Source organism: Phacochoerus africanus, chromosome 2 (genome assembly GCF_016906955.1).
Source record: "Phacochoerus africanus isolate WHEZ1 chromosome 2, ROS_Pafr_v1, whole genome shotgun sequence".
Taxonomy (NCBI): domain Eukaryota; kingdom Metazoa; phylum Chordata; class Mammalia; order Artiodactyla; family Suidae; genus Phacochoerus; species Phacochoerus africanus.
The window spans coordinates 166,412,202-166,439,987 of record NC_062545.1 but is presented as its reverse complement, the minus strand read 5'-3'; the positions used below and the strand labels follow the sequence as shown (position 1 = coordinate 166,439,987).

The window sequence follows — 27,786 nt, the reverse complement described above, 5'->3', positions numbered from 1 at the left end:
GGGAGGCATGGACTGTGTGACCTCAGAGTCAACCCTGAGTCATTCTTTATCTAAGAGGCTTAGACAACTCCGGAAATTGCCGGGAGCTGCCTTCCTGTGCCAGGGAAGTAGCTTCACTTGGAGGCTGGCTTACCTTCCATTATGGGCTTTTGACAAAGTAGAATGACCTTCGTTTACGACATCCCCAAATATCACAGATTTCCCCGGAGCCCCACACTGTCATTTATCATAAAGCGAGGGCTTCAAAGGACCGGGAGGGCTGGCCCAGACTGTGCTATTGGACTCCCTGCTCCAGCTGGTCTGACCTTCCGTGGAAAGCAGGCTGTAGGCATATCCAATGACCAGACTCTGTTACTCTGCCCCTGAGGAGGGGTCCACAGAGGGGCTCCGCTGGGGTGCTGGTGGGGAAGTGAAAGGGCTCTGGCTTCAAGGCCCAAGGACTCGGGTTGAGTCCGAGTTGTACCTTGACCTTGGGAAGATTCTTCTTCTCTCTGGTCTTGAAAGCCCCCTTGAAACCTCCTCCATTCTGATCTTTTGTGTGAGGAAGGGGCTTTGCCTGTCAATATCCCATTCTGACTCCCTTCTTAGGACTCAGCTCTCACACCATCCATTCCCTTGTCTTACTCCTTTACCGCGGTCATCCCATAAGCCCAGCAAGCCGCACTAGGATCTGGCAGAGGGCAGTAGGTTAAGCCCTGTGGCTTTGAAATTATAGTGACTTGGGTTTGAATCCTGACTCTGAAACGTATTAGCTGTGTGACCTCGAGCAAGCCATTAACTTCCCTGAATCTCAGTTTTCTTATCCATAAAACAAAGGAGGAGGGTATACACGCCAAGAAGAAAAAAAAAAAAAGAATAAAAACTCTAAAAACGAATTAAAGGGGGCACAGTAATGCTACCTGTCTCAGAGAATAGAATGAGATTTTCCCTATAAACCTCTCTGGCACAGGATGAAGTCACAACACCTGTGTCAGCCTCAGAACTGGAACCCGGGTCTCTGACACCCCCAGCAGAGCTTCTGCTGTCTGGGCCTCAGCTTCTTCCTCTGCAGAGGGACATTCTGAGCCTTCCCAGGATACCATGCAAAGCTCTTCCCAGGGAGTGTTATTTATGATGTGAGGGAGATTAATTCGCTCTCTGGGACAGAAGCAGGCTCAGAGGTCCTTTCGCTGACTCAGCTTCAGTTCTCCAAGTGGGTGACCCAGTCCCCAGGGGCTGTGATCAATCCTTTTACCAGGGTGGTGGCTGTTGGTATTGAACCTCTCAGGGCCCAACTCCCATCCAGGTCACTCCATGGGCTGCTCCAGCCCAAGGTCTGGAGGTTTCCAGAAGCAGTCCCGACTACCCTCCACAATGTCACCCAGAAAGCATCTTCTGCAGCTCTTCCAAATATCACTCTGAGGAGGTTGGAGAAAAGTCAGCAGGTGTAGCAAATGCCTTGTCAGTAACACGTCCTGCATCACAATGGCCCAGATCCCACCATTGATTTTTCTTTATTGTGTTCCTTCATATTCGAAGCCGCCATGCATTTTAAAGTAATTATTGAATGGCATCCTTGATATAGCTTAACACAAATATCACTCTAACAGAAGTGATTGATTTTCAATACTTTCAAATGGCTGTCTCTCCTGTGCCTTAGGATCAGTTATAAGACGGCATATCGGCGTGGGCTCCGGACCATGTACCGGCGGAGGTCCCAGTGCTGTCCTGGCTACTATGAGAATGGAGACTTCTGCATACGTATGTGGGGGCTGCAGCAGGGAGGGGAGGGGGACCCTGGGGAAGGGAGGACGGGCTGTCATCCAGGCCCTGGGCAGCAGGTCTCAGCTGATCTGAAGGCTCCAGAAACCCTTGCCTACTGTCAGCTCTCCAGGGATGATGGGGGTGGTATAAACACAGTGCAAAATTTTCTATCAGATCAACCTCCTAAGAGGGTGGATGAAAGCACGTCCATTCTAGGCTTTGATGGGATCAGGAGAGAAGTGGACTCTTCTGGAGTTGGTCCTCTGAGGAGCAATGGGGAAGAAGTGCTAAGAGCCTGGCACAGACCTGAGGTGCTCAAGAAGGAAGGAAGAGATGAATGAATGGATAAGTGGATGGAGAGATATATGGATGGATGGATGGATGGAAGAGAGGAAGCAAGGAAGGCTGAATCATTGGATGCTCTGATCTTAGTACCTAGAAGGAGGATGGCAAGAGTGAGATCGCAAGGGATGGGTTCCAGGAAGTGGGAGGATTTCCAAAAAGGATTGGGAGACACTGAAGTAAAGGTGGGTACGTAAAAGATCCATGTCACCTCTTTCCCTGTTTGTATACAGTAGCTCAGAAAGGTGAAGGCTTAGTGTCACTAGGGAGACAAGGGCTGAGTTAATGGCATCAGCAAGCCCTCTGGGTGGTGGGCAGTGTTATGCAGTGGGAGCTGCCCAGGAGCCTGCAGATCTGGGTTCTGGTCCCAGCTTCCCAGGCATGTGGCTGTGGGCAAGTCGCTTGACCTCTCTGGAAGGATGTTTGGAGGGTCCTGTTGTCAGAGTCTAGTGGACTCTTTCCTGCTTACCTCTGACCAGTGGAGGGGCCAGTATGGGGCTTTCTGACGGGCGTTAGAGGGTTCCCTGAACCGTGGGAGAGTGTCAGAGACTCTGGGAGCCTCCCTTTAAAGACTGAGAGGAAAATCTACCCCCAGAGCCTCTGGCTGTTCATTTGGAGGTAGATTTTGGAAGTGAGTTTCCTTCTTAGTATTCTCTGTGCTATTCAGGAGGGGAGAGCAAGCTAGCACCAGAGAAAGAATTTGGGCAGAGTGGGTGTATTGATGTTGGGAATGAAATGACAGTTTTCCCCACTGATATTACATTTCCCCTAATGCTAGAGCAACTCGATTCTAATTGCTTTACCGGAATGAATGAAAAATGCTTCTGCAAATAGGTTCAATAGTGATGGTTTTGCAGGAGAAGTACAAAGATACTCATCCAAAGCAAATGTGCAAAGGCAGTTTCCCAGGAGTGGGGCAGTGGACTGGGCTGGGATAAAGCCTTGGCTGGCACTTCACCTAGGATGGGGTTATTATGGGGACCTTGGTGTAGGAGTGAGATCAGGGCCAAATCTTTACTGTGGCTTCTCTGTCTGCTCAGACTGGAGTGAGAGTCAGGTGGCGGGTGGCGGGGGGAGTGGGACTCAGGACTCGTAAAGCCCAAGCTGGATGGTCATGGGCGGCCCTTTGGAGCTCAGGGCACAGGGATGGACCCAGGGAATTATAAAGGGAGTTTGTACGTCAGCATGGGCGTCTAGGAATGGGTGAGCACATCCCTTTGCTAATTTCCATTGGTGAATGTTGGTGAAGCTCTTAGAAAAGGAAGAGCAGGGCAGAAGCACCACATGTCTTGATTGCACAGGCTCAGTCTTGCTGACCGGGAAGCATAGCTTATAACCTCCCACCTACTCCTTATGTAACTGCCAGGGACTGCCTGCCAAGCTGGTGCCACAGGCCTGGCCACCTCCTGGAAGCCAAGCCAGAAAAGCTACTTTCAGATCTGAAGGCTTTTCTTAGACAGGAGAGTTTCTGCAGCAGGATGGGGGCATTGTGGCATGCTAGGTGTTCACAGTGATGGCATCAAGGGGCAAGAGTCACACAGGCCTGGGTTTGCATCTCAGCTCTGTCACTCCCAGCTTCTTTCCCTTTATCCTCCTCCTAGTCGTCTTCAGGAGACACACCCCATGCCAGCCACCATTCGGATTACTTCTCATGCATCAACTTCTCACTGCAGCCCTCTGAAGTAGGTACCCTCATTTCACTCATTTTGCAGATGGGGAAACTGAGTCACAGAGCAGTTAAGTAACTTGACCAAAGTCACACAACTAGAAAGTGGTAGTGCTGGGATTTGAACCTGGGCTCTCTGGCTCCAGAGTCTGCTCTGAACCATTCTGGACAGGCTGCTTCTTTCTTCATGAACCAAGATGTCACCTCTCTGAACCTCAATTTCCATTCATGCAAAGTGGGTATGGTAATATCTACCCCACCCGCCCCAGTACAGGATAAGGGCTTAATAAATGTCACCTCCCCACTTCATGGCTTTGGGTCTTGATGTTTTTTCAGTCTTAGCTTTTATTTAATTTCTCAGAGCTCCATGGACCCTTCCCCTGGGAAAATGCACACTACATGGATAAGCCAATGTGTATATATGGCCCTTTGCACACAGTTATTTCAGTGGGTTCATGTATCCCCTGAAACCCTCACGGGGTCCTCAAACTCATGGTAAATGGTTTCTGCCATATGTTCATATTTACTCACTCAGCTTCCATGTGTTGCCTCTTCTTGTACAAATGCGGGGAAACATAGATGCAAAGGAGAGATTGTTGCTGCCTCGGGGAGCCTGCAGTCTAGTGAGAGGAGGTGGTCTGGTTCATGAATACATGCAACAGGGTGTTGTAGGTGCTTTGACAGACATCTCTTTGAAGTAGGGTGTATTAAAGGAGAAAAAGAGGAGGGTTTGTCTTTTTTTTTTTTTGTCTTTTTGCCATTTCTTGGGCTGCTCCTGCAGCATATGGAGGTTCCCAGGCTAGGGGTCCAGTCAGAGCTGTAGCCACCGGCCTATGCCAGAGCCACAGCAACGCGGGATCTAAGCTGTGTCTGCGACCTACACCACAGCTCACGGCAACACCGGATCCTTAACCCACTAAACAAGGGCAGGAATCAAACCCGCAACCTCATGGTTCCTAGTCGGATTCGTTAACCACTGAGCCACGACGGGAACTCCCGAGGAGGGTCTGTCTTTTAGCCACGCTCACCTGCTGAGCGTTAATGAGAGATCAGCTACAGACAGAAGAGGAGGGCCTTGAAGGGAGTCTCCTCTCGGTATTTATTAAATGCCTACTCATATCCCGCTTTGCAAACATGTTAACTGATGGGGCCTGATCAAGGAAAATGGGTCTGGACTGTTGAGACTGTAGAGTGGGAGTGAGGGAAGAGCTTCATGAAGCAAGTGGACCCTGTGGTGCAGTTACAAGAGTAAACTTCTGGGGAACAGCACAAAAATGATTGCAAACAAATTTCTTTTCTCTCTTTTTTAGGGCTGCACCTGTGGCATATGGAGGTTCCCAGGCTAGGGGTGTCATCGGAGCTGCAGCTGCCGGCCTTCACCACAGCCACAGCAATGCGGGATCCAAGCCTCGTCTGCAACCTACACCACAGCTCACGGCAACACTGGATCTTAACCCACTGAGCAAGGCCAGGGGTTGAACCCGCATCCTCACGGATACCAGCTGGGTTTGTTACTGTTGAGCCACAATGGAAACTCCTGCAGACAAATTTTATCTTGACTGAGAACTGCAGAATTCCACAGCTGAAAGGAAACGCTGAAATCACTTAACCCAACCATATCACAATGCACATGAGCAATGGAAAGCCACAGTGAAAAAGGGACTTCTCCCAGGTTCCCAGAGCCTAGCAGGGCCAGAGCTAGGACATGAATCTGAGACCACACACTCAACCCAGGTTCTTTGAGGCCTCCAACTATATCTACTTCATATTCATCCCTTTGTCTTCCTGGTCAGCAGTTTAGAGGTAGGGCCCTTGTAAATCATGTGCTGATGGATGCTGGGGGTCAGGGGGAGGCCGGAGTGTGGGGAGGAATGTCAGTGGAGGTGATTTTTGGATGAAGGGGGAACATGGAATGAGGATCATGAGGTTCCAGGGAAACGAGTTACAAAGCACCACAGCCTGGGTAGCTTAAACAGCAGGAGGTAAGACGGTCTCATGGTTCTAGAGGTTCCAAATCTAAAATCAGCGGGTCAGCGGTGTTGGTTCCTCCTGACAGACCATCTGTGAGGGGAGTTCTGTTCCAGGCCTCTCTCCTAGCTTCTGATAGTTCCTTGGCTTGTGGCCCCATAACTCCATTCTTCACATGACTTTCTCTCTGTATATGTCTCTCTCATCACAGTGGACCAGGGCCCTGCCTAATGACCTCCTTTTAACTCGACTACCTCTCTGAGACCCTTTCTCCAAAGAAGGTCTCATTCTGCATCACTGGGAGTTAGGGCTCTCATATATGAATTTAGGGGGACACAGTTCAATCCATAATGGGTGGGGTTGGCCATGACCAGCACTCCTGTTTCTGCTTATTGCATTGGGAGAAAAGGGAGGGGAACCAGCCAGTCCCCCATGAGCATTGTTGCCTCTCCATGAGAGAGTGGAGCCCCTAGGACCTGGGAACTTGTGAGAGGGAGAAATGGTAGTGAGAGGGGGCAAGGGATGGTGCCCAGGGTGCATTGTAAACCTGGGAGCATTCAGGAGCTGATGCCCTGTAGACCCTGACTCTCCATTCCTTCCAGGCCAGAGAACCTTCAAGTTCACCAGAATGGGGTAAGAAGCCATGTGAGGCAGAGTCCTCAGGACCCTGTAAGAACATGACCTATACTCTGGGAAGGGGTAGAAGGGACATCCCATCTTCCTGGAGCCTCTTTCTTGGCAGGTGCTAGAAGGCACTTGCCTGGGAGGGAAATCCTCTGCCACCAACTTGCTGTGCAATCTTGGTCTCTCTGCCTCTCTGGACCCACTCTAGCATAGGATGGATTATCCCCGTGCAGAGAAGGAAGAAAGAGGAAGCAGTGAGTGAGAGTGGCCTGGCAAGCATAAAGCTTGGTACAGATGCCGGGTGGCCTATTTTTCTCCTCTCTGTACCATTTCCTCTGCCCCAAAGGTGCCATCCTCATCCCAGCACTCTTGATAGCCCTTCTAGTATCATCTGCATGGGAGCTGCTCATCCCCTCCCATTACCCAGAGATGTGGCTGAGTCCTGGCCCCTCTTGGTTGCCAAGTCATCAAGTATTTCCTGAGGATCCCTGGGCATGAGCATATTTCTTTCTCCTTTCTTGTGAGATAGGGCATGGGCATCTTTACCTCTGCAGATAGAGCTCTTTATAAGTCACTTACGTGGTGGGGTTTGGGGCATTTCAGGATGTTCTGCTCTTTGAAAATATTGGCCCATGTCAGACTGGATGGGCTGGGTTATGCTGCAGTAACAAACAACACCTGAAGTCCAGTGCCTCAAGTTCTATTTCTCATTCATATTACATGGTCGTTGTGGGCCAGCTAGGGCCTGCTTCTTGTCAGCATCTCCCAGGTCCCAGGCTGATGGTACAGTTATTCTCTGCAATGCTGCTTTTGGACTTGGCAGAGAGTAGAGAGTGCTGGCAGGTCTTGAAGGCAGAGGGGCAGAAATGTTTAGTGAGTTGTATTGATGCATATCACAGGTGCTGTAGATGTGAATTCATGCAGGTGCTTTATGGAATACCTGATAACCTAATCTCAGAATCACCTGGAAGATGTGTTACCATATAGACTCCTGGGCCCTAGCCTCAGAGTCTCAGATTTAGAAGATCTGGGGTGGGGCTGGGGAATTTGCATTTCTCACAAGTTCCCAGGTGATGCTCATGCTGCTAGAACGGGACCCACACTTTGAGAACCACTGGGCTTCCTTACACTAAGGCACATCTGCTGTGCTGACCACAACTTGTGCTAAATTGCCAAGAGCCCAGCAGGGTCTTCACAGGTGCATCCCCTTGTTACTTAGGGTTTCTCCTGAGGAGCCACAGGGAGAGAGCATGCCTCAGCGTAACCAAAGAGGAGGGGGAGTTTCTCTGTACAACCTCCCCATCTCCTATGTTTCCCTTGGTCAGTCTCTCCCATGGCACGGTAACTCCCCCCAGACTTCCAGACCGTGTGGTCTAGCCCTTTTGGTGGCTGCTAGAAAAGCCAGAGCCCACCCGTGGCTATGCTGTTTTCATCCAAATCCAGGAGTGGAGGGATTAGCCAGAAGCTCCAGGTATGTGGCTGCTGGGTTGGGCTTTGGCCTGGGGCTTGATCAGTTTACTTGGGTACCTGATCTGGGTTGTCCCCCAAAGAGGGACCGCCCTAGCTCAGTGGGGTCAGTCTATGTGGTGGTGACTGAGGGGGAGCCACAGCTAAAGATCTGGGAGGTTGGCGGCACCAAGGGAAGCTCAGGGATGCATGGGACTTAACTCTAGTAAACTCCTCCTGACATTTGGGGATTTAGGTACCCCTGTTTTGTTATTGCAATTGTTTTGTACAGCCACTTGTCATTTACACTGAAATTTAGCTCATGTGGGCTGGTTTCTTTGCCCCCATCTCTTCTCACCTGTCACTTCCTTCTCAGTTCGGCTTCGTTCTTCTGGAAGGGTCTTTTTTAGGGGATCTTTCCAGAAGCATCAATGAGTAATCAACTCTTAACCAACTCATTCTTGGATGGTGATATAGCTGCCAATGAAATTCTAGGTTTTCAGGCATTTTCTTTCAGCAATTTGAGGATGCTTTTCCACTGTTTTCTAGACTTTGTCATTGTGGGGCTCTCCACTTTCCCTGGGATGTGTCTGGGTGTGGAGTTGTTTTTATTCATACCATTGGCTCCTTAGAGGCATACATCTTGCTCAAGCTAAGGATTCATGTCCTTTATCAGTTCTGGAAAATTCTCAGCCGTATCTCTTCAACCATCTCCTTTGCCTCATTCTCCCAGTTCTCTCCTATTGGGGCTCCAAAATGTTGGGCTCTCTCACTGTAGTCTTTATCTCTCCCTAAGCCCTAATTTTTCATCTCGTTATCTCTCCAGGCCGTATCTTGGGCATTTCCCTCAGATCCATTTTTCAAATCCTTTTGCTCTGCTAATTAATCTGTCTGTTGAGGTCTTAATTTCAGTGACAACATGTTTCATTTCTAGTCCTCTTGGTTCTTTTTCAGATCGGCAAGTTTCCTTCCTGCAGTGTCCTATTCTTTCATTATAAGTTCTAATCCTTTTATTGCTTTAATTATTTTAAACATATTCCTTTTATTGTCTCTTTGGATAGTTCTAGCTTGAGCTATTAGTTTATTAGATAAAGTGCCTAGAGTATTAATTCTATTTGTGGAGACAGCTGATTCTTTCTAACCACAGATTGTTTCCTCATATAGGTTGTAATTTTTTTTATTTTTCCTCTCTGTCTCTCTCTCTTTGTTGTTTTGTTTTTTGTTTGTTTTTGCGTGAACTCTTTATCCTTCTCCCGACCTCCCATGTCCTGGGTGGTACAAGAGTCCTACACACTAGTTTTGTATTTTCTTATTGGCACACTAGTGGTTTTCACTGGCCCATGACCAGTCTTTGTATTGATAATTTGGTTTGAGATGCTGTGCTGTGTGTGGTGAAAGCTTAGGTTTTTTGTTTTTTTGTTTTTTTTCCCTTTTCTTTTTAAAAAATAATTGACATGAAATTCACATAACATAATGTGAGCCATTTTGAAGTATTCAATTCATGGCATATAGTGCATTCATGATGTTGTGCAACCATCACCTCTTATCCAGTTCTAAAATATTTTCATCGCCCCTTAAGGAGAGCCGGTACCCATTAAGCAGTCACTCTCCATTTCCCACTCCTGGTTTTTTGTTTGTTTGTTTGTTTCTTATGGGAGACATTTTTCCTCACCCAGAATCTCTGTTTTTCCCCTAGGCTGGTTGAGCAGCATTTTTTGCCCCTACATGAGGCCACAACTCCCAAGGCCCAGACTGCCCCTGGGTGGACGTTAACCCCAGGGCTCCCAGCCTGGACTGAGAGCGAGGGGTAGCTAGCCAGGGCTGGTGTTCCCTGGGCCACCTTAGTTTCAGTGTCTGAGCTTCTGCAACTCCTATAAACTCCCCTAACCTTTTCCTTACACTTAACGATTTACCTTTCTCTTATTAGAGCTCAAGTGTATATACATTTTTCCTTTTCTAGGGCCACTCCTGCGGCATATGGAGGTTCCCAGGCTAGGGGTCTAATCGGAGCTGGAGCTGCTGGCCTATACCACAGCCACAGCAACTCAGGATCTGGGCCGTGTCTGCAACCTACACCACAGCTCACGGCAATGCCAGATCCTTAACCCACTGAGCAAGGCCAGGGATCGAACCTGCAACCTCATGGTTACTAATCGGATTCGTTAACCACTGAGCCACAACGGGAACTCCTGAGCTCAAGTGTATTTTAAAAAAAATTTACATTATGTTTTGGGGGCATTTTTATAGCAGAAAGGGCCTGACTTAGCACTTTCTGCCATGTCACTGGAACTGCCCCTGGTTTATAGCAAGTGGTGGAGTGGGGGTGGGGGGCGTGGCTTTATAACCAGACTCTGTGACATCATTTAATTCAATACTCTCTTGGACCGATTGCTAACTTCTAACAATGTAATAACAGTGTAATGTCTGGTGGTTTACCTAGCATTTCATGTGCAGTGTATCACTAGCTCTTCACAGGCTGGAAAAGTAACTCTTGTTACTGCCCTTGTACAGCAGAGAAAGCCACAGCTTGGTGAGGTTAAGTGGCTTGTCTATGTGGAAAAGTGCAGCCCAGGAATTGAGATCAGGTTCCAACCCTGTACTTTGCCTTCCTACAGTGGGGTTTCTCTTGGCAGGAGGGATATGTGACTAGGAGGGGAGAGAGGGGGTCGGATAAGAGGGCAGGTGGAGAGATTTATAGGGAAAGGAAGGAAATGAAGGCAAACTGGTTTGATTTGAAATTTTGCTAAGGTGGGTCTGATAGGTGCCAGAATCAGGGGAGCGAATGGGGACTTTCTGTGTGTGTGTGTATGTATGTGTGTGTGTCTGCAGAGCTGTGGGTCCTGTCTGGAACACATAACTACTAGGTAAAATAATCCTCTGCCGACCCTCTAGGAGGCTCCCCAGGGAATCCTGCCTGCTGCCATCACCAGAAAGAGTGCTGAAACTGCTCCCCTGGGTCACCGACACCTGGTGCTGGGCTTTGCTGCCTAGAACAACATTCATCCTTCCATTTGTTTGTCTATCCATCAACACTTATTAGATACCTATGCTTTCAGGTACTCCTGAGTCTTGGGAAATAGATGAAGAAGGAACATATGGTCTAGTGGGAAAATAGTTTTATGTGTGTGTGTGTGGTGTGTACATATACTATATATATTTAACTTAAAAAAATCCAGCACAGTATAGTAAACATACTTTAAAACACCCTTTAAATAAGCAGGCAAGGACACAGAGGGTGTCACTAGGCTGGTGGTGGGGAAGGAATGGCTGCCTAGCTGCCCCTGCAGGTCCTCACTGAGTGCCCAAACTGATGTGGCCACCACTATCTCATTCTCAGTCCGTGAGCTTAGAGCACTGGTTGAGGATGCCCAGAACGGCTGAGCTCCAGGTGGTGATTCATACTGACCAAACTCATAAAATACTGATGTTTAACCCTGCTGCCAATCATTCGTGTATGGTGAGAAACATAACTACCAAAGGCTTGCTCTTGTTCACCTGTGCATGCTTTTCAGGTCCTCAGTAAATAATTGCTGAATGAGTGAATTCATGGTCTGGGCACCCCCAAGACTGACGCCCCTCCTGTTAGCACCTGTTTTGGATTCTTTCGTTTCACTTTGGGGCACCATGTGCTCTGCACCCACAGCCTCTGGGTTCCCTCTGTCACTCTGTCCCGCTGGTTGTGATGCTGTCTCACCTGCCCGTCTCTCCCACTCAGGAGTGAATTCCCAGAGTTCCTGTCATGGAGCATCGGAAATGAATCCAACTAGGAACCATGGGGTTGCGGGTTCGATCCCTGGCCTCACTCAGAGAGTTAAGGATCCGGCTTTGCCATGAGCTGTGGTGTAGGTCACAGATGTGGCTCAGATCCTGCATTGCTGTGGCTCTGGTGTAGGCTGGCAGCAACAGCTCTGATCAGACCCCTAGCCTGGGAACCTCCATATGCTGTGAGTGTGGCCCTAAAAAGACAAAAGACAAAAAAAAAATTCTTAAAAAAAAAGTGAATTCCCAAATCGGAGGAATCATGCCCTCTCTGTGGGTTATACTCAGGGTCTGGCACTTGGTGCCAAATACTTATTGAATGAGTGACTGAATGAAATGAATGAAAGCATGAAATAGATCCATACCCCAATACTGAGACAACTCTTAGGGAGAAGCACCTAATTCTGTTTGGGGAATCCATGGTCAGGGCACTCAAAGAAGACTCTTGGAAGGAGGTCAGTTTTGAGCTGAGCCTGAAAGATAAGTAGGAACTTGCCAGGAGGACAAGACATGAGCAGTGGTTAAGAGAGTGAGTTTTGAAGCCCACTCTTCCTGTGAGATCCTGAGACCTTTATCTCACCTCTCTCCCTCGGTTTCCACATCTGTAAAATAAGATAGAGCTGTATTAAGTACCCATCCCTTTGGGTTGTCGTGAGGATTAAATGGGTTACCGCAAAGAGCATTTAGGCCAGGGCACAGCACATAGTAGGAGCTCAGTAAATGTTAGCTGCTGAGGTGGGTATTATTTTTGTGATGGATGGCATTCTCTGCCAGAGGGGGAAGGCTGAGAAAAGAGCAGACAGGATCAGGACACTTGCAGCAGGAACACAGGCAAAAACGTGGTGGGAATGGAGTTCCCATTGTGACTCAGTGGGTTAAGAACCATGAGGATGCAGGTTCGATTCCTGGCCTTGCTCAGTGGGTTAAGGATCTGGCGTTGCCATGAGGTGCATTGTAGGTCACAAAGGCAGCTCAGATCTGGCCTTGCTGTGGCTGTGGTATAGGCTGGCAGCTACAGCTCCAATTTGACCCCTAGCCTGGGAACTTCCACATGCCACCGGTATGACCTGAAAAGGCAAAAAAAAAAAAAAAAAAAAAGAAAGGGGTGATAGGAGAAAGGGCTGCAGTGGGGCAGGGTCTGGACCCTGAGCACTGTGCTGAGGAGACTGGACAATCTCATGACATCATTGAAGGGTCAAAGCAGCCAGTGACATGCCCAAGGTGCTGTCAGGGAGCCATGGCTTTGGGAGCAGTAGCATGGAGGACCATGGAAGGGGTGAGAGACAGGCAGGAGGTGTGTGCAGGGCTGGGTGTGTTGTGGCCTTGGTCAAGGCGACACAGGAGATCTGGAGTCTGGCTGGCTGTGTTGTGCTGGCCTAGCCCTAAACTCCCCTGCTAGGCATGCCCCCAACATCTGCAGAGAATGCCAGCAGGATCTTTTGTGCTGATACAAGCCATGGAAAGATGTAGGTGCTGCTGCTTAATTACCTGCTGTAGCTGTAATTAAACTTCTGCTCTCTGGACTGGGCAGCCTCTGAGGGGAAGCCTTTATTAGTGCCAGAGCAGTTGGGCATTAATTTAAGTCCCCCCCCCCCCCGGTGTCCTGCTCCAGGTGAAGCCTGTGACGTAGGGCACATGTCCCAGCCTAACTCTCCGCTTCTCTATGGAAACTTCCCAAAGGCTGGGGCTTTCCATCTTTTGAATTCCCTCAATATTGCAGAATAACACCTCTGACTTCTGGTCCTTATGGGGTATTTGCTTCTCTGATGTTGTCACTGTGCTGTAGCCCCAAGAGGCCTGGGCCCCAGTTAACTCGTGATCCATCTCCTCCCAAGCTCTCCTTTCCATGCGGATCTCCTCGCTCCTTCTGCCTCAGGGCACAGGAAGGCCTGTGTGCTGTTCCCTCTGCCCAAAGGCTTTTCCCCCAGATGTCTATGTGGCTCACTCCCTTGTTTCACTCGAAGTCTTCTCAAATGGCATGTTCCCAGAGTCTTTCCTAACCACTGTGTTAGAAATAACAGTTCCCTCCCTGACATCTTTCTGTACCCCCTTATCCCGTTTTTTGATTAGCACTCTCACTACCTGACATAGAGACATGAGATATGTATCTTTTTATTCTTATTTATTTATTTATGTATTTGTCTTTTTGTCTTTTCTAGGGCCCCTTCCCATGGCATATGGAGGTTCCCAGGCTAGGGGTCAAATCGGAGCTGTAGCCGCCGGCCTACACCACAGCCACAGCAATGTGGAATCTGAGCCGCATCTGCAATCTATACCATAGCTCATGGCAACGCTGGATCCTTAACCCACTGAGCAAGGCCAGGGATCGAACCTGCAACCTCATGGTTCCTAGTCGGATTTGTTAACCACTGCTCCATGATGGGAACTCCAACATATCTTTTTATTTTCTGTTGTCTTATCTAGAATAAATGCTCAGTAGAAATGAGAGACTTGGATTTGTTCCTAGCTAACACCTCTGCCCCTAGAACAGCAGCTGGCATACAGTAGGTGTTCAGTAAATGTTGAATGAATGAACAGATGAACCTTAAGTTCTTAAGGGCAGGAGCACCCTTTTAAAAGTGTGTTGTCATGTGGCCTATAGTGGTTCATATTGTGCCAGGCACATGATAGGGGCACAGAAAATACTGAGTGAGGGAGTTCCCTGGTGGTCTAGTGGTTAGGATTCAGTGCTTTCACTGCTGTGGCCCAGGTTTGATTCCCTGGTCTGGAACTGAGAGCCCACATCAAGGCCCTGCACATCATGGCCAAGGAAGGAAGGAAGGAAAACTACTGAGTGATCTGGTACCACCAACCCCTTGTGATTCTGCCTTGTCCTTGCATATCATTCCTCCCCCTTCCTCCCCCATCCTGACATCAGCCCCTCTCACCCCCACCTGCCCTTAGAGTTGTCAACTTACTTATCTTCTCTTCCTGGATGGGGAGCCTGTTGAGAGCAAAGGTTCAGGACCTGTCTGTATCCCCAGCACCCAGCACAGTCCCCGTCAGGGAACATGCTTTGTGCAGCTTTGTTGATTAGAAGGAGAACATGTGGGCTGGCTTTTCCTGGGGACCCGTCAAGGACATCCAAAGAAGTGGTCTCTGAGCTGGATCCTGAGATCCCAGAGTGGAGATTGCTGGCCCAGTCAGGGTCCTCGTTCCCCTCCCACCCCCTCCTTGGGTCCCCAGAGGCGGGGGCCCCCACACATCATGTGTCAAGTGCACATCTGCGCACTTGTGTATTTTGAGAGTTTGTGTGCACATCTCCCTTGGTTCTCCTGAAAGTCACCTTTCCCATCATCCTTTCCCACGTGGCTTTCCCCTTCTTTCCAAGCAGCCCAGTGGTGCCGAATTGTCACCTAGGGAGCCAGACTCACATCTCTGCTCCCGGTGGGTGGGGCAGGGGAATGAGTCCTTCAGTCTCATTCCCCAGCATAGAGACAGACCTGGAACCAAGGGCAAAACTGGGGAGGCCTCCTCCCACCCCTGGCCAGACAAAGAATCACCTCCTTTACCCTGGGCTGAGTGGAACCCAGGGAAGGAAAGAGGCAATTTCCAAACCTGGAAGCCAGGACTCAGGGGGCAACCTGAAGGCGGCCCCTATCCTTTCAGTGTGGCCAGGTGGAGGGACCATGGCCTTGGCCTCTGTTTATCCGCAAGGTTCCATCCAGCAAACAAACTGCAGACGCCTGATAGTCCATCAGCAGCAAGCATGATTTAGAGGACTCTGTTTGCTCAGCTAAGCTTTTGGCAAGGTAAATGCATCAGCTGCAGAAAATCTCTTTGAAACAGCCGCAGGGCTCAAACGCCCTTCAGTCCTCCATAAAGGATTCTCAAAATTATATGGACTAGATTAGTATCTCTATTACATAAAGCCATTTCGTTGCCTGCTCGGGGCTTGGAGAATAAAGTCACCTGACAGACCTTTTGTTGCTCTGCCCCGCCAGCGCCGTGGTAATTGAAGATCTCCCTTTAAAAGTGTGTCAGGTGGAAAGAGCGCCTAATTTACTAAGTGGAGGGGCCTTTGTTAGGGAGATGGATGCTTTGTTCTGCTTGTCCCTTTTAATCTTGTTTTTGCACAATAGACTTACATAAAGCACTACCAGCCCATTTGATTCTGGGGATGCAGGAGGGGCAGGGCCTGGCCCTGCAAAAGGAGGCCAAGCAGGGTCTCCTTTGGCTCCCTCTTCCTCCTGTCTGGCTTTCCCCTTTCCCCTTCTGGGTTCCTACCTCTATCCCCAGGAGCAGGCCCAAGCCCTGGGGCAAACTCTGTGGCTCCAGGGCAGGGGCTGCCGCTGCCTTTTTCTAGTCAGAGCATCCCTTCCCCCTTTTTAATTACCTCTCTGCTTGGAAACACCAGAGGCAAGATCCAGGTTTGGGGCTACATTCTCTGCCAGGTGCCGGGTTTGAATCTCACCGGGGTCTTCAGTCCCAAAGTTGCATGCCATCTGGTGTCTGATGGGACAGTTTTGGTCGGAGGGGCTCCGAGATCCCAGGGTTCTAAGCATTTGTTGCTGGAAAGTTCTCCCCCACGCCGGCATGCAGCCCTGAGGTGGCAGGGTCATTGATCTGTGTTTGAGGGGACTTGGGCTTTGTCTCCAGCAGGGGGCTACCTCCCTCGGGCTTCAGGCCACCATGCTGCCAGTAGATGTGAGCCCTGACCCAGCTTTCAGAGATCAAGTTCTGATGGGTCATAGAGTCACCCACATGGATCTCCTTTGGCTGTGTGAGCGGGTGCAGGCATTTTACCTCTCTAGGTATCAGCACCCTCATCTGTGATGTCAGAGCCTGTCAGCTCTGATCCTATGTGAAACAGGAGTCCCCATTGTGGTGACGGTGGGGCAGTGGGTTTTCTCATTTTGAAGCCAATGGGCAAAGGCATACTGAAATGGAAACACGAGAGCCAAGGCCAAAGGCATACTGAAATGGAAACATGCCCTTTCAGGTCTTAGGGAGATGAATTGGAAGAAGAACCAAAGAGAGGCAGCATGATAGAGAATCATGGAGCGGTCCTAGATCTTTGGAAATGCTGTTTGCTTAGTTTCAAGGGGATGGGCATCCCTATTGCTGGGATTGTTCTGAAAAGTTTCAGGTGGGCAAGTTAAGCTTCCCAGGGGCAGGACCACAGGGGCTAGACAGGCCCTCACAGTTTCTCCTGAAGATTGAAATGGGGAGAAGGGGCTCCAGACAAGGTATGTGGAGGGGTGTTGTTTAGGCCCACGTGGGACACGCTCTACGCTCTTATCTACGCTCTAGATAAGGACGCGCTCCTTTGTCACAGAGAGGGATTAAGGGCGGGACTCACACTTTTTCGTTGTCAGGCCAGATTCTCAAACTGAGACTCAGGAGTTCAACGCTTTGCCCAAGGGCACAGCTGGGAAGTAGTGCAGCAAGTTTCCTGTGCTTTGCTGCAGCCAAGCCAAATCCTTAACCCGCTCTGCCAGGCCAGGGATAGCACCTGCGTCCCAGTGCTAGAGAGATACCGCAGATCCTGTCGCACCACGGTGGGAACTCCACAAGCTAGTCTTAAAGGTCTTTGCCAATAACTTTACAACTCTAAGGGTGGAAGGTGGAAGGTTTGTCTGTCTCAGTCTATGTTGAAACCAGCCTTCATCAAAGGCAGACAGTAGGAGTGATGCAGGTCATTTCCAGCTGGGAATTCCAGGCTGTGTCTGGGTGGGGTGAGGATCCGCCCTGCCCCTTACAGAGAACCAGAGAGCTGACTTTAGGGCCATCTCTGAGCCTGTGGTGGTAGACACTCCGCTTGAGTAGAAGGCAAAGCCAGCACACTTTGCCCTGCTGTATTTACCTTGATGGAGCTTTAACACACCGCTCTGACATGTGTACAAACCATGCATGGAGCAGGCTGGATGCCTCAGCGGGAGGTCTTAATTGCCTGTGAAGAACAAGAACTGGTTCTAAGATCTGAGAAGCTGCCTGGGGAAAGAGGTTCATTTCCCAGCGAAGGGTGCAGAGCAAGGGGAGCCATATGGCCCAGTGGTGGAACAGCTGTCTCTCGAGAAGGAGCAGTTCGGGAGCTTCCACCATCTGGGTGAATTATGAGACGTGCAATTTTCATGCATATGTTGGGGCAACCCACCAACACAGCACTGGAGGGGCGGATGATGGAGAGAAATGGAATGTCCCTGTGCTCTGGGCCCTGGCCCATGGCATGGCCAGGCCATCCGTCCCCAGAAACCCTGACTCAGCAGGCGTCTCCTGGCCGGGCTGCCCTGGCCGGGGCCTGCCTGTGAGGTCACGTGGGTGATGTCCTGCCAGCTCCCCCTGCTGGGATCCCTGCCGTCTCCACTGTCCACTTCCTCCAGAAAATATACATGTCATTCCTGTAACTGTGGCCACAGCCGCTTGCCTCTTTGGCAGGGCTGGGAAAATCTAGTTGAAGAGTGCTTAGTGGTTTGGGGCTGTTATATTTTCTCTGCTCTATGATCCGTGTTAGGTTAAAAGGGCCAGAACTGCTTTTGCTTCCCACAGAAGATAACTCAACCTGGACAGGCTCCCTCTGGGAGAATTAAAGGTGATGAGGGGACTTCAGGTTGGCTGGCCCCGTTAACATCCTTTCCCCCAAGTGGCCCTCTCCCTCCCTGAGCGCCCCAGCTGGGTGGAATGATGAATGTATTCTAGGGCGTTCTCGTGCCAAGTGATTGCTCTTTCCCTTTGCATGTGCTGCATATGCGGGGCAGGGGTGGGGGGGTAGGGGGGCAGAGGGACAGTGACGTGGTGAGGCCATGCCAGCACCGTGATGGGTGCCCTCCCTCTGACTTTCCGGCAGTGCTTTGCAGTGGGTTGTGTGAGTCCAGCCTCCTGATGAGGAAGCCGCAGCATAGAGAGGTCATGTAACCTGCCAGAGATCCTCGGCTGAGAACCAGAAGAAAGAATTCAAATTGGATCGAACTCCAAAGCCAGGGCTTTCTCCTAGGGACTGTGCCAGATGTGCGCAGAGGTGGATCCACCCACATGGCATTGGCTGAATGTGCACTTCTCAGGAAAAAGGCATCATGCAAATTGCTGTGTCTCAGGGCCTCTCAGTACCGCTCCCATTGACCAGCCAGGAATCTTCATCTTCGATTCTCCTGGGTGATTTTCTGGTTTCCAGAAGGTTCCTGCTAAAATGTAGCTCTATCATCTGAAGAGGTAACCGGTTAATTTCCATGCTCCCCAGGATGGAGGAAGGTCAGTATAGGCGAGAAGGAAGGGGAGACCTGGGCAGAGGATACCGGTACCCTCTCTCCTCTAAGACTTGATCTGAGAGTTCCCATTGTGGCTCAGTGGGTTAAGGACCTGACATAGTTTCCATCATGATGTGAGTTCAATCCCTGGCCTCGCTCAGTGGCATAAGGATCTGGTATTGCCATGGCTGTGGCATCGGTCTCAGCTGCAGCTCCAATTTGACCCCTAGCCTGAGAACTGCCATTTGCCACAGGTGAAGCCCTAAAAAGAAAAAAAAAGGATCTGGGGAGTCCCTTGGGGGTTTGGTGGTTAGGACTTTGTGCTTTCACTGCTGTGGCCCAGGTTCAATTCCTGGTCTAGGAAGTGAGAGCCCACATCCAAGCCACTGCATGCCGCAACCAAAACAAACAAACAAAAACCCTTCATATGACATCAGCTCCATCTCCCATCCTGAACATCCACACCTTGTGATCTCCACAACTTGGCCCAACTTGAGTCTCCATAATCGAGGCATCACAACCCATGGAAGTGGGCTGGCTTTAGGTAGATTGCCTAAGACCATGGCCAGGGCATCCCCAGCAGGGAGGGAGCATGGCCATCGCCTGTGGTCCCCATCACATCCCTTACTCCCAAGCTTTCAGGGATGGGACACAGTCTTTAGGTCTCCATCTCCCCAGCCAGAGGAATATGCTGTCCGCAGAAGTCCAGGGCAGGCTCCAGGCTCCTGCTGTTTAATCTGCCTCTCTGTGTCATCCAGCATGTGTTCTTCCCTCTTGGTCTTTGCAGAAGTTGCCCTGAAGCCCCCCGAAGCAGGGCTTGGGTCTAAATGTCTCCCTGTCTCTATGGGGCTAAGCAAGGTGTAGGGTTTGACAATTTCAATATCTGCCAGGAGGGGACTTTGGGGACATCCAAAGGCCCCTCCCCCAAAAGGCTGGGGGACCTTGTTCTTCGATCTCCAGCAGGAGGAAGGCTGATCCTAGCCTTTATTGGGTACTTTCTTGGGTTCTCCCTCCCTGGAGACAGTGAGGCCTGGCCCTGGGAGTTGGCACATGGATCCAAGCCCATTGGGCCTCTTGTGCTGGTGTGACAATGCCTCCGAGCAGTAAATCTAAGGCTGGAAATGAGAACTTCTTCCTGTTCAGCTTTCCCCTTCTCTGCCACCCTGTCACCTTCTTCTTCATGAATTTCCCTGTCCTTGGTGGAGGCTGTTTGAGAGCTCTGCTCTTGTTATGCTCACTGAGAGGGGCAGACTGGAGGCAACAATGGCCTTCTGAGACGGCTGGGAGCTGGCACCCAGTCCTACAAGGCTGCCTCCCTCTCCTCCTTTGTCTCTGGGTCCAGCTGGGCTTCCTTCCAGCTGCACCCTTGTTCTCCCCACTCAAGGGCTCCTATGTGCTGGTGAAGGGAGGGCGGGGCTGGGAGACAACTCTCACCCTGGCTAGATCTTGGGGGGTTGTATGTAAGTGGGATTGTGCTCAGATGAGGGGGGGAAGGGAAGAGGCACCAAGGGGACATCAGGTAGCAGGCAACCCACACTTAGGGGTAGAAGTTCAGTTTTCTGATCCCCGGCACCATCACATTGGGAGAGCAAGGGCCAAAAGTGAAATGGAATAGCTGAGACTCAGAGAGGAGCAGGGATCCTGTGGTCTAGAACCCCAGCTCTCATGTCTGTGGGGTGGGGGGCTTCAGATCAGGAAATCAGGATGTAGATTTTGGCCCTTCTTTACAATCATATCAGGAAATCACAAACTCTCAGGGCTAGGTGGGACTCTGAAGACCACTGACTCTGGACTCTAATCTCTGCCTGGGCCTCTGGTCCATCATTCACATACCCTTGATATGTAAATGGAACCCCAGGAAGCTGTCACAGCCAGAGATGGTTGATCAGGTTCAGTTTGATTACTTAGGTTGATAGGGAACTCACTCTCTCCTAAGGAAGCCCAAGTGGGTTTGGACTACTCGTAGTGGGAAAAGATTTATTTTGGTCCCAGCATGAGTTTTTATCTCCCATATAACATCTTTTTAGATGTTCATGAAAATTCCCACCTCTCCCTGTCCATACTCCCTTCTATTTTCTTTTTCAGGCAAAATGTAATTTGTTGATTTAGCAATTGATTTTTAGGTTCCTCTTATGTGCTAGGCTCTAGACTAGGTGATAGAGAGGTAAGAATTAATAAAATGGACATGACCTTTCATTCAGGGAGCTCATTGCCCAGCAAGGCATCATTCCCTGACTTTTCCAGCATCCTTTTGCTTATAGGAAGGGCTGCAGGTCTGGCTTGATCAGGGCGGAAGGGACAATCCTACTTTGCCCTCCGTGCTTGTGTTAACCTCTACGTGAAGCTGGGAAAATCACTTGGCTTCCCTGTGCACCATCTTGAGGATAGCAGCATTTGCCTATCTACTTCACAAGATTAATGTGTGGGATTCGACATGAATTGGATTTTTACTCTATTACATACAAATGCAAGGTGTTATTTATATCCAGTCCCACAGAGGCATGGGGGGAGGCAGGAAATGAAAAATATTTATTTTGGTAGTGTCCTTATGACAGTAATTATTACACCTTTTCAGAAAGAGGGTCATCCATTTAACAAATATTTATTGCATGCCTACTCAAATGGCTAAGCAATGCATTCATTTACTTCTTTTTCAGACCGTGTATATTGGATGTTCACTTAATGCTGGGGCCAGGGGTGGATGTTCAGGGGTGAAAAGGAGAAATGAGGTGTCTGCTTCCATGAATTCCATAGCCTAATGAGAGACAAGGCTTGCAATAACTTTCCACCAAGTGAATCAAGAACGATATCTCCAAAGGGTGCCATGAAGGAAAAGAAAATGGGGGTGATGGGAGCCAATACTAGGGAGACCTTCAGATGTGAGGATAGAGATATCAGGGGAAAGGCTATGGAGCTGAGAGCTGAAGGGTGACTGTTGATGACTGGGGATGGGGAGGAAGCCTCTGGCAGGCAGAACTGCGTGGGTGAAGACCCTGAGGTGGGACCGAGCTTTATGTGCCCAAGAAACTAGAAGATGGTAGAGGGCAGAGGCCTCGGGGAGGAGGTAGCAGGGGATGGGTGGAGGTGGGCAGGGCCAGATCCCATGGGGCTCCCATGGGAGTAGAGCCCCTGGCTTTGGCATCATCCCTGGGCCAGAACCAGTGCAGGCAAGAGTCTGGAGCAGAGCTTGTGGGTGTGGAAGCATCACTGTTGTTGCAGATAAGACTGTTCTGCCCTGGGACTGCCAGGCCATCTGGGCTGGGGACAGCCACTGCCCTGTGAACCCTCACAGGTCTCACCTCTTCTCTTTATGGGAATAGGTGCCCAGGACAGGCAGGCTTGGCCCGACTGAGTTCTGGCGGTAACTCTATTAGCTTGTTGAGTGACCTTGGTCAAGTCACTTGCCGCCTCTGAGCTGCTTGAGGTTCTCATCCATCTACACCTGAAAAATGACACTGGCTATGAACTGCACCTGGGGAGGAGAGCTGAAAAGCAATGGAGATCATTGGAAAGAAGGGTCTTTGCAAACTGTAAATTACTGGGTGAATGTAATGTTGCTGTGGTAACCAAGACCTGCCCTCAGGTGATCTTCCACCTGTTTCCCTTTTCTCCCTTTACCAGGGTCAGGGGCTACCTTTACCTATAGGTTCTGCCAGCTGCTTGTTCATACAGATGTGTGGGCAAATGAGGCAGTCAGCCATGGAGTTGCCCTAGTAACTAATTCCTAGCTCAGAAGTGGTGGAGTTAGGATTTGAACATGGCATTCTCGCTGTGATGCAGTGGATTAACAATCTGATTGCAGCAGTTTGGGTGGCTGCAGAGGCACAGGTTCAATCCTCAGCCTGGCACAGAGGGTTAAAGGATCCGGCATTGCCACAGCTGTGGCTTGGATTCAGTCTCTGGCCTGGGAACTTCCATACACTGCAGGTGTAGCCATTAAAAAAAAAAAAAAAAAGAATTTAAACCCTGGACCCCAGATTCAGAGCCCATAGTTTAACCACTATACAGGCGTACAAAGCTCTTGTTTGCCTTAATCGTGTACATCATGACAAGGCAGGTATCATCATCCTCATTTTCCAGATGAAAAAATTGTGACTCTGAGAATCGTTTACCCAAGGTCACACAGCCTAGTCTGCTGACTGAGTCAGGTGATCTTGCCTTCCAGAAGGCCTTGGTCTGGGTCTGGAGGAAGTGGAGCAGAGGCCTGGGAGCTGTGTTTGCACGTGGCTGTGTTGGGAGCCACAGAAGCACGTGGGCTGCACCCTGACTGCTACCTTCCGAGGGCTTATGGACTCCATGGCAACCCACGCTCAACCTGATCTGGTGTCTTGTTGTTTCAGTGAAATGTTTTGTTGAGTGCATGGTATTTGTGCCCCTGGACACATGCTCCGGGACAGGCGATGCAAGAAGCAACATTAGGTGCTTGAAAGAGCTAACTTGCGTGTCACTTTTCCTGGAGTTTTCTGCCCCCAGGGGAAAATAAGTGTCCTATCTTTCCGGGCTTTCTGGAAGCGTGTGTCATCAGGCCCTGGAAGGCCAGCAGCACTGTAGGCTCACTTCCCGCAGCATGAGGCTTGGGCTCCTGGCCCCCATCCCAGCACAGCACTCTGGGCTGCCAGCAAGTGTCCACCTGGCTGCTGTGCAGTGCTGGGCTCCAGGCTACGTTGGTGTACTGGGAGGGGTCTCTGCTCTCCAGCAGCTGACAGCTCAGCCTATGAGAAGAGCCCCCCACATGCAAGGCCATAATTAATGAGGCCAGCTGCTCTAAGAGGCAGGCTGAAGGATGCTAGAGATAACGAGGGAGGTTGTGCCAAGTGCCAGCGTCACGGAGCCATGAGACCCAGGCTGTCAGCCAGCTGAGGTGTGGGTGACTCTGGGCAAGTGCCTTCACATTTTTGAGCCTCACTGTTTCCTTCTATAAAGTGGGTATAATAATAGACCTGTCTTGCCTTTTAGGGGATTTGGAGAAGCAAATGACAGATGGACATAAATCTGCTTTGGAAATTGTAAAGTGCTAGATGGATTGTAACATTGTATGCTCTGAAAATTCAGAGACAGAAATGGATCTTTCTTTAACCCCTCCTTTGTTTTCTTCCTTTCTTTTATCCTATGTCCATCCTTTTCACAAATACCCGCCAAATTTCTTCCTTTGTAAATACTGTGCTAGGTAACAGTCAGGATTCAGGGGAAGAGAGCAGGGCGCATGGAAGAACTGGACCACCTTTTAAGGAGTTGGAGATAGGAGCTAGGTGTCGCCAGAACTGTGATCGGAAGTAGTGTGCCCCCTCTTGGCAATCTGGGGTTCCTCAAGAGCAGAGGGTTGGGCTGAACCTTGAAGAAAAGGTGGGAAGGTGGCAGGCAGCAAGAGGGTAGGAATCATCCAACATTCCGAGGAGGTGGGCTCCACTGTGGTGCGCAGAGAGGAAGGGGCACAGGGGCCCAAAAATGATGCTCACTTGTCCGCAAGCTGCTCTCTGCTGGAATGCAGTGTCCTCTCAAGAGCCGATGCTGGAGTTCCTATTGTGGCTCAGTGGGTTAAGAACCCACCATAGTCTCCATGAGGACATGGGTTTGATCCCTGGCCTCGCTCAGTGGGTTAAGGATCCAGTGTTGCCACAAGCTGTGGCTTAGGTCACAGATGTGGCTCGGATCTGATGTGGCTGTGGCTGTGGCGTAGGCTGGCAGCTGCAGCTCTGATTTGACCTCTAGCCTGGGAACCTCCATATGCTGAAGGTACAGCCATTAAAAAAACAAAGCAAAACAAAAAAACTCCCTGATGCTGAGCAATCTGGGGGTCCCTTCTGCTTCCTTCCCTGTGGTCTCTCCTGTGGGGGGCTTGACTGGAAATGACAGCACCAGCCTAGAACATGCTATATAGGCTTGGCCATCCTCTCCTCCTCCCTCTTTCTGCCCCAGCTCATCCCCACAAAGGGCCAAAGGGACTGATGACCAGACCATTACTAAAATGGAAGGAATGGGGCGCTTAATCACTTCTAGTCCTAGGGAGATGCTTGGAGCTGGGCTGTGAATTTATTCATGAAGAAAGAAAGGGAAATGAGGGCATACAAGAGAGGACTGGGAGATAAGGAGAGAACACAAGGAAGAAGAAAGAAAGAAAGGGACAGAGGAAATCCTATAAAATTAGATTGTGATGATCATTGTACAACTATAAATGTAATAAATTCATGGAGTTATTAAAAAAATATTGAAAGAAAGGGACAGAGGAAGGAAAGCATCTTATAGGATTAGGCTGATGAAAGTTGGAATGAGGGGGAACAAGGGTCTTACTTGAAAAAAATCAATACTCCACTCAGCGTGACCCAGGAGTAAACGCATCTTGGAAACCTGCGTGATGATGTTTTCTTGGGTGTCGCCGAGTTGTGCTGAGACCAGCGGCTGCTGGGAAGCTGGCACAGCCATGTCCTTGCTCTGCCAGCCTCTCCCCTCCACCAGGCACTGCGGGAAACCTGCTGTTGTCCCAGGCAGGGCCAGGCAGCGGTGAGAGAAGCCAGGCTCTTGCTGGGGAGGTGACGTCTCAGACCTAACTCAACAGCAGAACTAACACTGAGGCAGTGGCCAAGGTTTAGCCTCCTGACAAGAATAAGCCTTCCTCAGAGCTTTTCTGCCTTGAATCCCCTTTCCTCAGGGACCCACTGTGATGACAGTTAATTCTTGCTCAAGACTGAGAAGGTTGACACTCATGTGTTTCCTCTCCCAGAGGAGTCTCGTGTATGTTAACAGGCTTTTTGGAAAGTGTGCCTTATTTTCACAACTTTAATGGTATTTATTTTCTCCATAGATAACACATTCACCTGGTTGAAATTTTTTTTTTTTTCTTATTGGCCATCTGGCAGCATGTGGCATTCCCAGGCCAGGGATCAGCTCTGAGCCCCAGTCTTGGCCACACCAGATCCTTTAACCCAGTGTGATGAGCCAGGAATTGAACTTGAGTCCTGGTGCTACAGAGATGCCACCGATCCCATTGCATCACAGCGGGAACTCCCTGGTTGAATAGTTAATAGTTACAAAAGGGGATGTAATATGAAGGCTTCCTCCCAGTTCCCTCTTACTGGAGGAAACCACTATTAGTTTTTGTGCATCTTTCCATTTCCAGAGATATTTTATGCACATGTAAGGAAATACGGATGTGCATTCTTTCCTTACACTTTTTTTTTTTTTTAATTGCTGAACCTGCTAGCGGTTGAATCAGAGCTGTAGCTGAGGCCTATGCCACAGCCTTGGCAACACCAGATCCAAGCTGTATCTGCCACCTCCTCCACAGCTTGTGGCAAAGCTGGATCCTTAACCCACTGAGCGAGGCTGGGAACTAAACCCAGGTCCTCATGGACACTATGTTGGGTTCTTAACCTGCTGAGCCACAGTGGGAATGCCTCCTTACTCTTTTTATTTTTTATACCATTGGTAGTTTATTCTAAACCCTGTTCTGTCTTTACTTTTTTCACTTCAGCTCTAGCTTTGTGAATGTTATCAGTACATAAAGAGCTTTCTGGTTCCTTTTTATGGCTGCATAGTATTCCACCACATAGCACTACCATGAATGATTTAATCTTTTCCTTGTGGATGGACATCTAGGTCATTCCAAGCTTTTTCTGTCATAGACAGTGCTGCATTGAATGACCCTGCCTTGTCATTTTATCAAGTGCAAGTATATTGAGGTGATTTTCCCCAAAGATACAGAGATAAGCCCAAGGATGAGATATTTAGGTGAGAACAGAGCCCATTTTCATCTCAGCTATTTCTGTTCAAGGCTTAGGGCTGCTCCATGGTGGGGTGAGAAGAGGTGAGCGAGAAGGGGACAAGGGGCAAGGCCATCTTGCAGAGTGAGGCAGGAAGGGGCAGGGCGGGATGTTACCAGGGCCAGAATGATGGCATGTTTTTTGCCGAAAACAGTGAGAGGCAGGTGACCCTGCTCTCCTAGAGGAGAGGAGAGAGCTGCTCAGGACTGTTTCTGAAAACTTGGTCTACTCTGGAGAGGTGCTTCATGCCACCCCACCGGGAGCTCCCCCTCTGTGGGGCAGCTTCTGCCGGCATTGCTCACTTACCAGCTGCCCTGCAGGCTTAGGTCTGCTCCAGAGGCCGTGGTGGGGTGGGGAGGAGTGTCTGCTCTCAGCTGGCAGGGCCCTGCCCTTGAATCCTGGTTTTGCCACTTAGAAGCCGTGGGACTGGTGATGGTGGTTTTAACTTGAAAATGTTCTTTAAAAACTAAAGCATTAAATGTTTAGAGTTATTTGAAATGTAAGGAAACACTTTGGGCTTGACTCTGGGTCAGGGGGTGGTTGGGGTCGGTCACGGGGTTGGAAATCAACTCTTCTCAACTCCATTTAGGGCAGAACTGCTGCTTCCCCGCTCACAGACATCAGGCTGTAAAGTCTTGGAGAGGCTGTCTTGTCCCTACACCTCCTGCATTGTTCATGGGGAGGGTGTGAGTGGTCCACGTGGCCCATGAACCACAGAGCAGAGTCAGAGGCCTCTCAGGCCAGGAATGTTAACGGGTCTTTTTTTTTTTTTTTTTGTCTTTTTGCCTTTTCTGGGGCCACACCCGCGGCATATGGAGGTTCCCAGGCTAGGGGTCGAATTGGAGCTGTAGCTGCCGGCCTACACCACAGCCACAGCAACACGGGATCCCAGCTGTGTCTGCCACCTACACCACAGTTCACAGCAACACCGGATCCTTAACCCACTGAGCAAGGCCAGGGATTAAAACCACCACCTCATGGTTCCTAGTCGGATTCGTTAACCACCAAGCCACGATGGGAACTCCAATGGGTCGTTTCTTTTCTTTTTCTTTTTTTTTTTTTTGTCTTTTTGCTATTTCTTGGGCCGCTCCCGCGGCATATGGAGGTTCCCAGGCTAGGAGTCTAATCAGAGCTGTAGCCAGGGGCCTACGCCAGAGCCACAGCAACGCGGGATCCGAGCCACGTCTGCAACCTACACCACAGCTCATGGCAACGCCGGATCGTTAACCCACTGAGTAAGGGCAGGGACCGAACCCGAAACCTCATGGTTCCTAGTCGAATTTGTTAACCTCTGCGC

At 49.9% G+C, this 27,786-nt stretch overlaps 1 protein-coding gene across 1 annotated transcript in view; it reads left to right on the top strand.

Annotated features, from left to right (window-relative positions):
* Window positions 1-27,786, top strand: part of LOC125120783 (multiple epidermal growth factor-like domains protein 11) — a 192,434-nt gene that overhangs the window by 139,234 nt on the left and 25,414 nt on the right. The window contains exon 4 of the mRNA XM_047769210.1: window positions 1,640-1,740. Coding sequence (XP_047625166.1) covers window positions 1,640-1,740 — 101 coding nt within the window. The remainder of the gene's footprint in view (window positions 1-1,639; window positions 1,741-27,786) is intronic.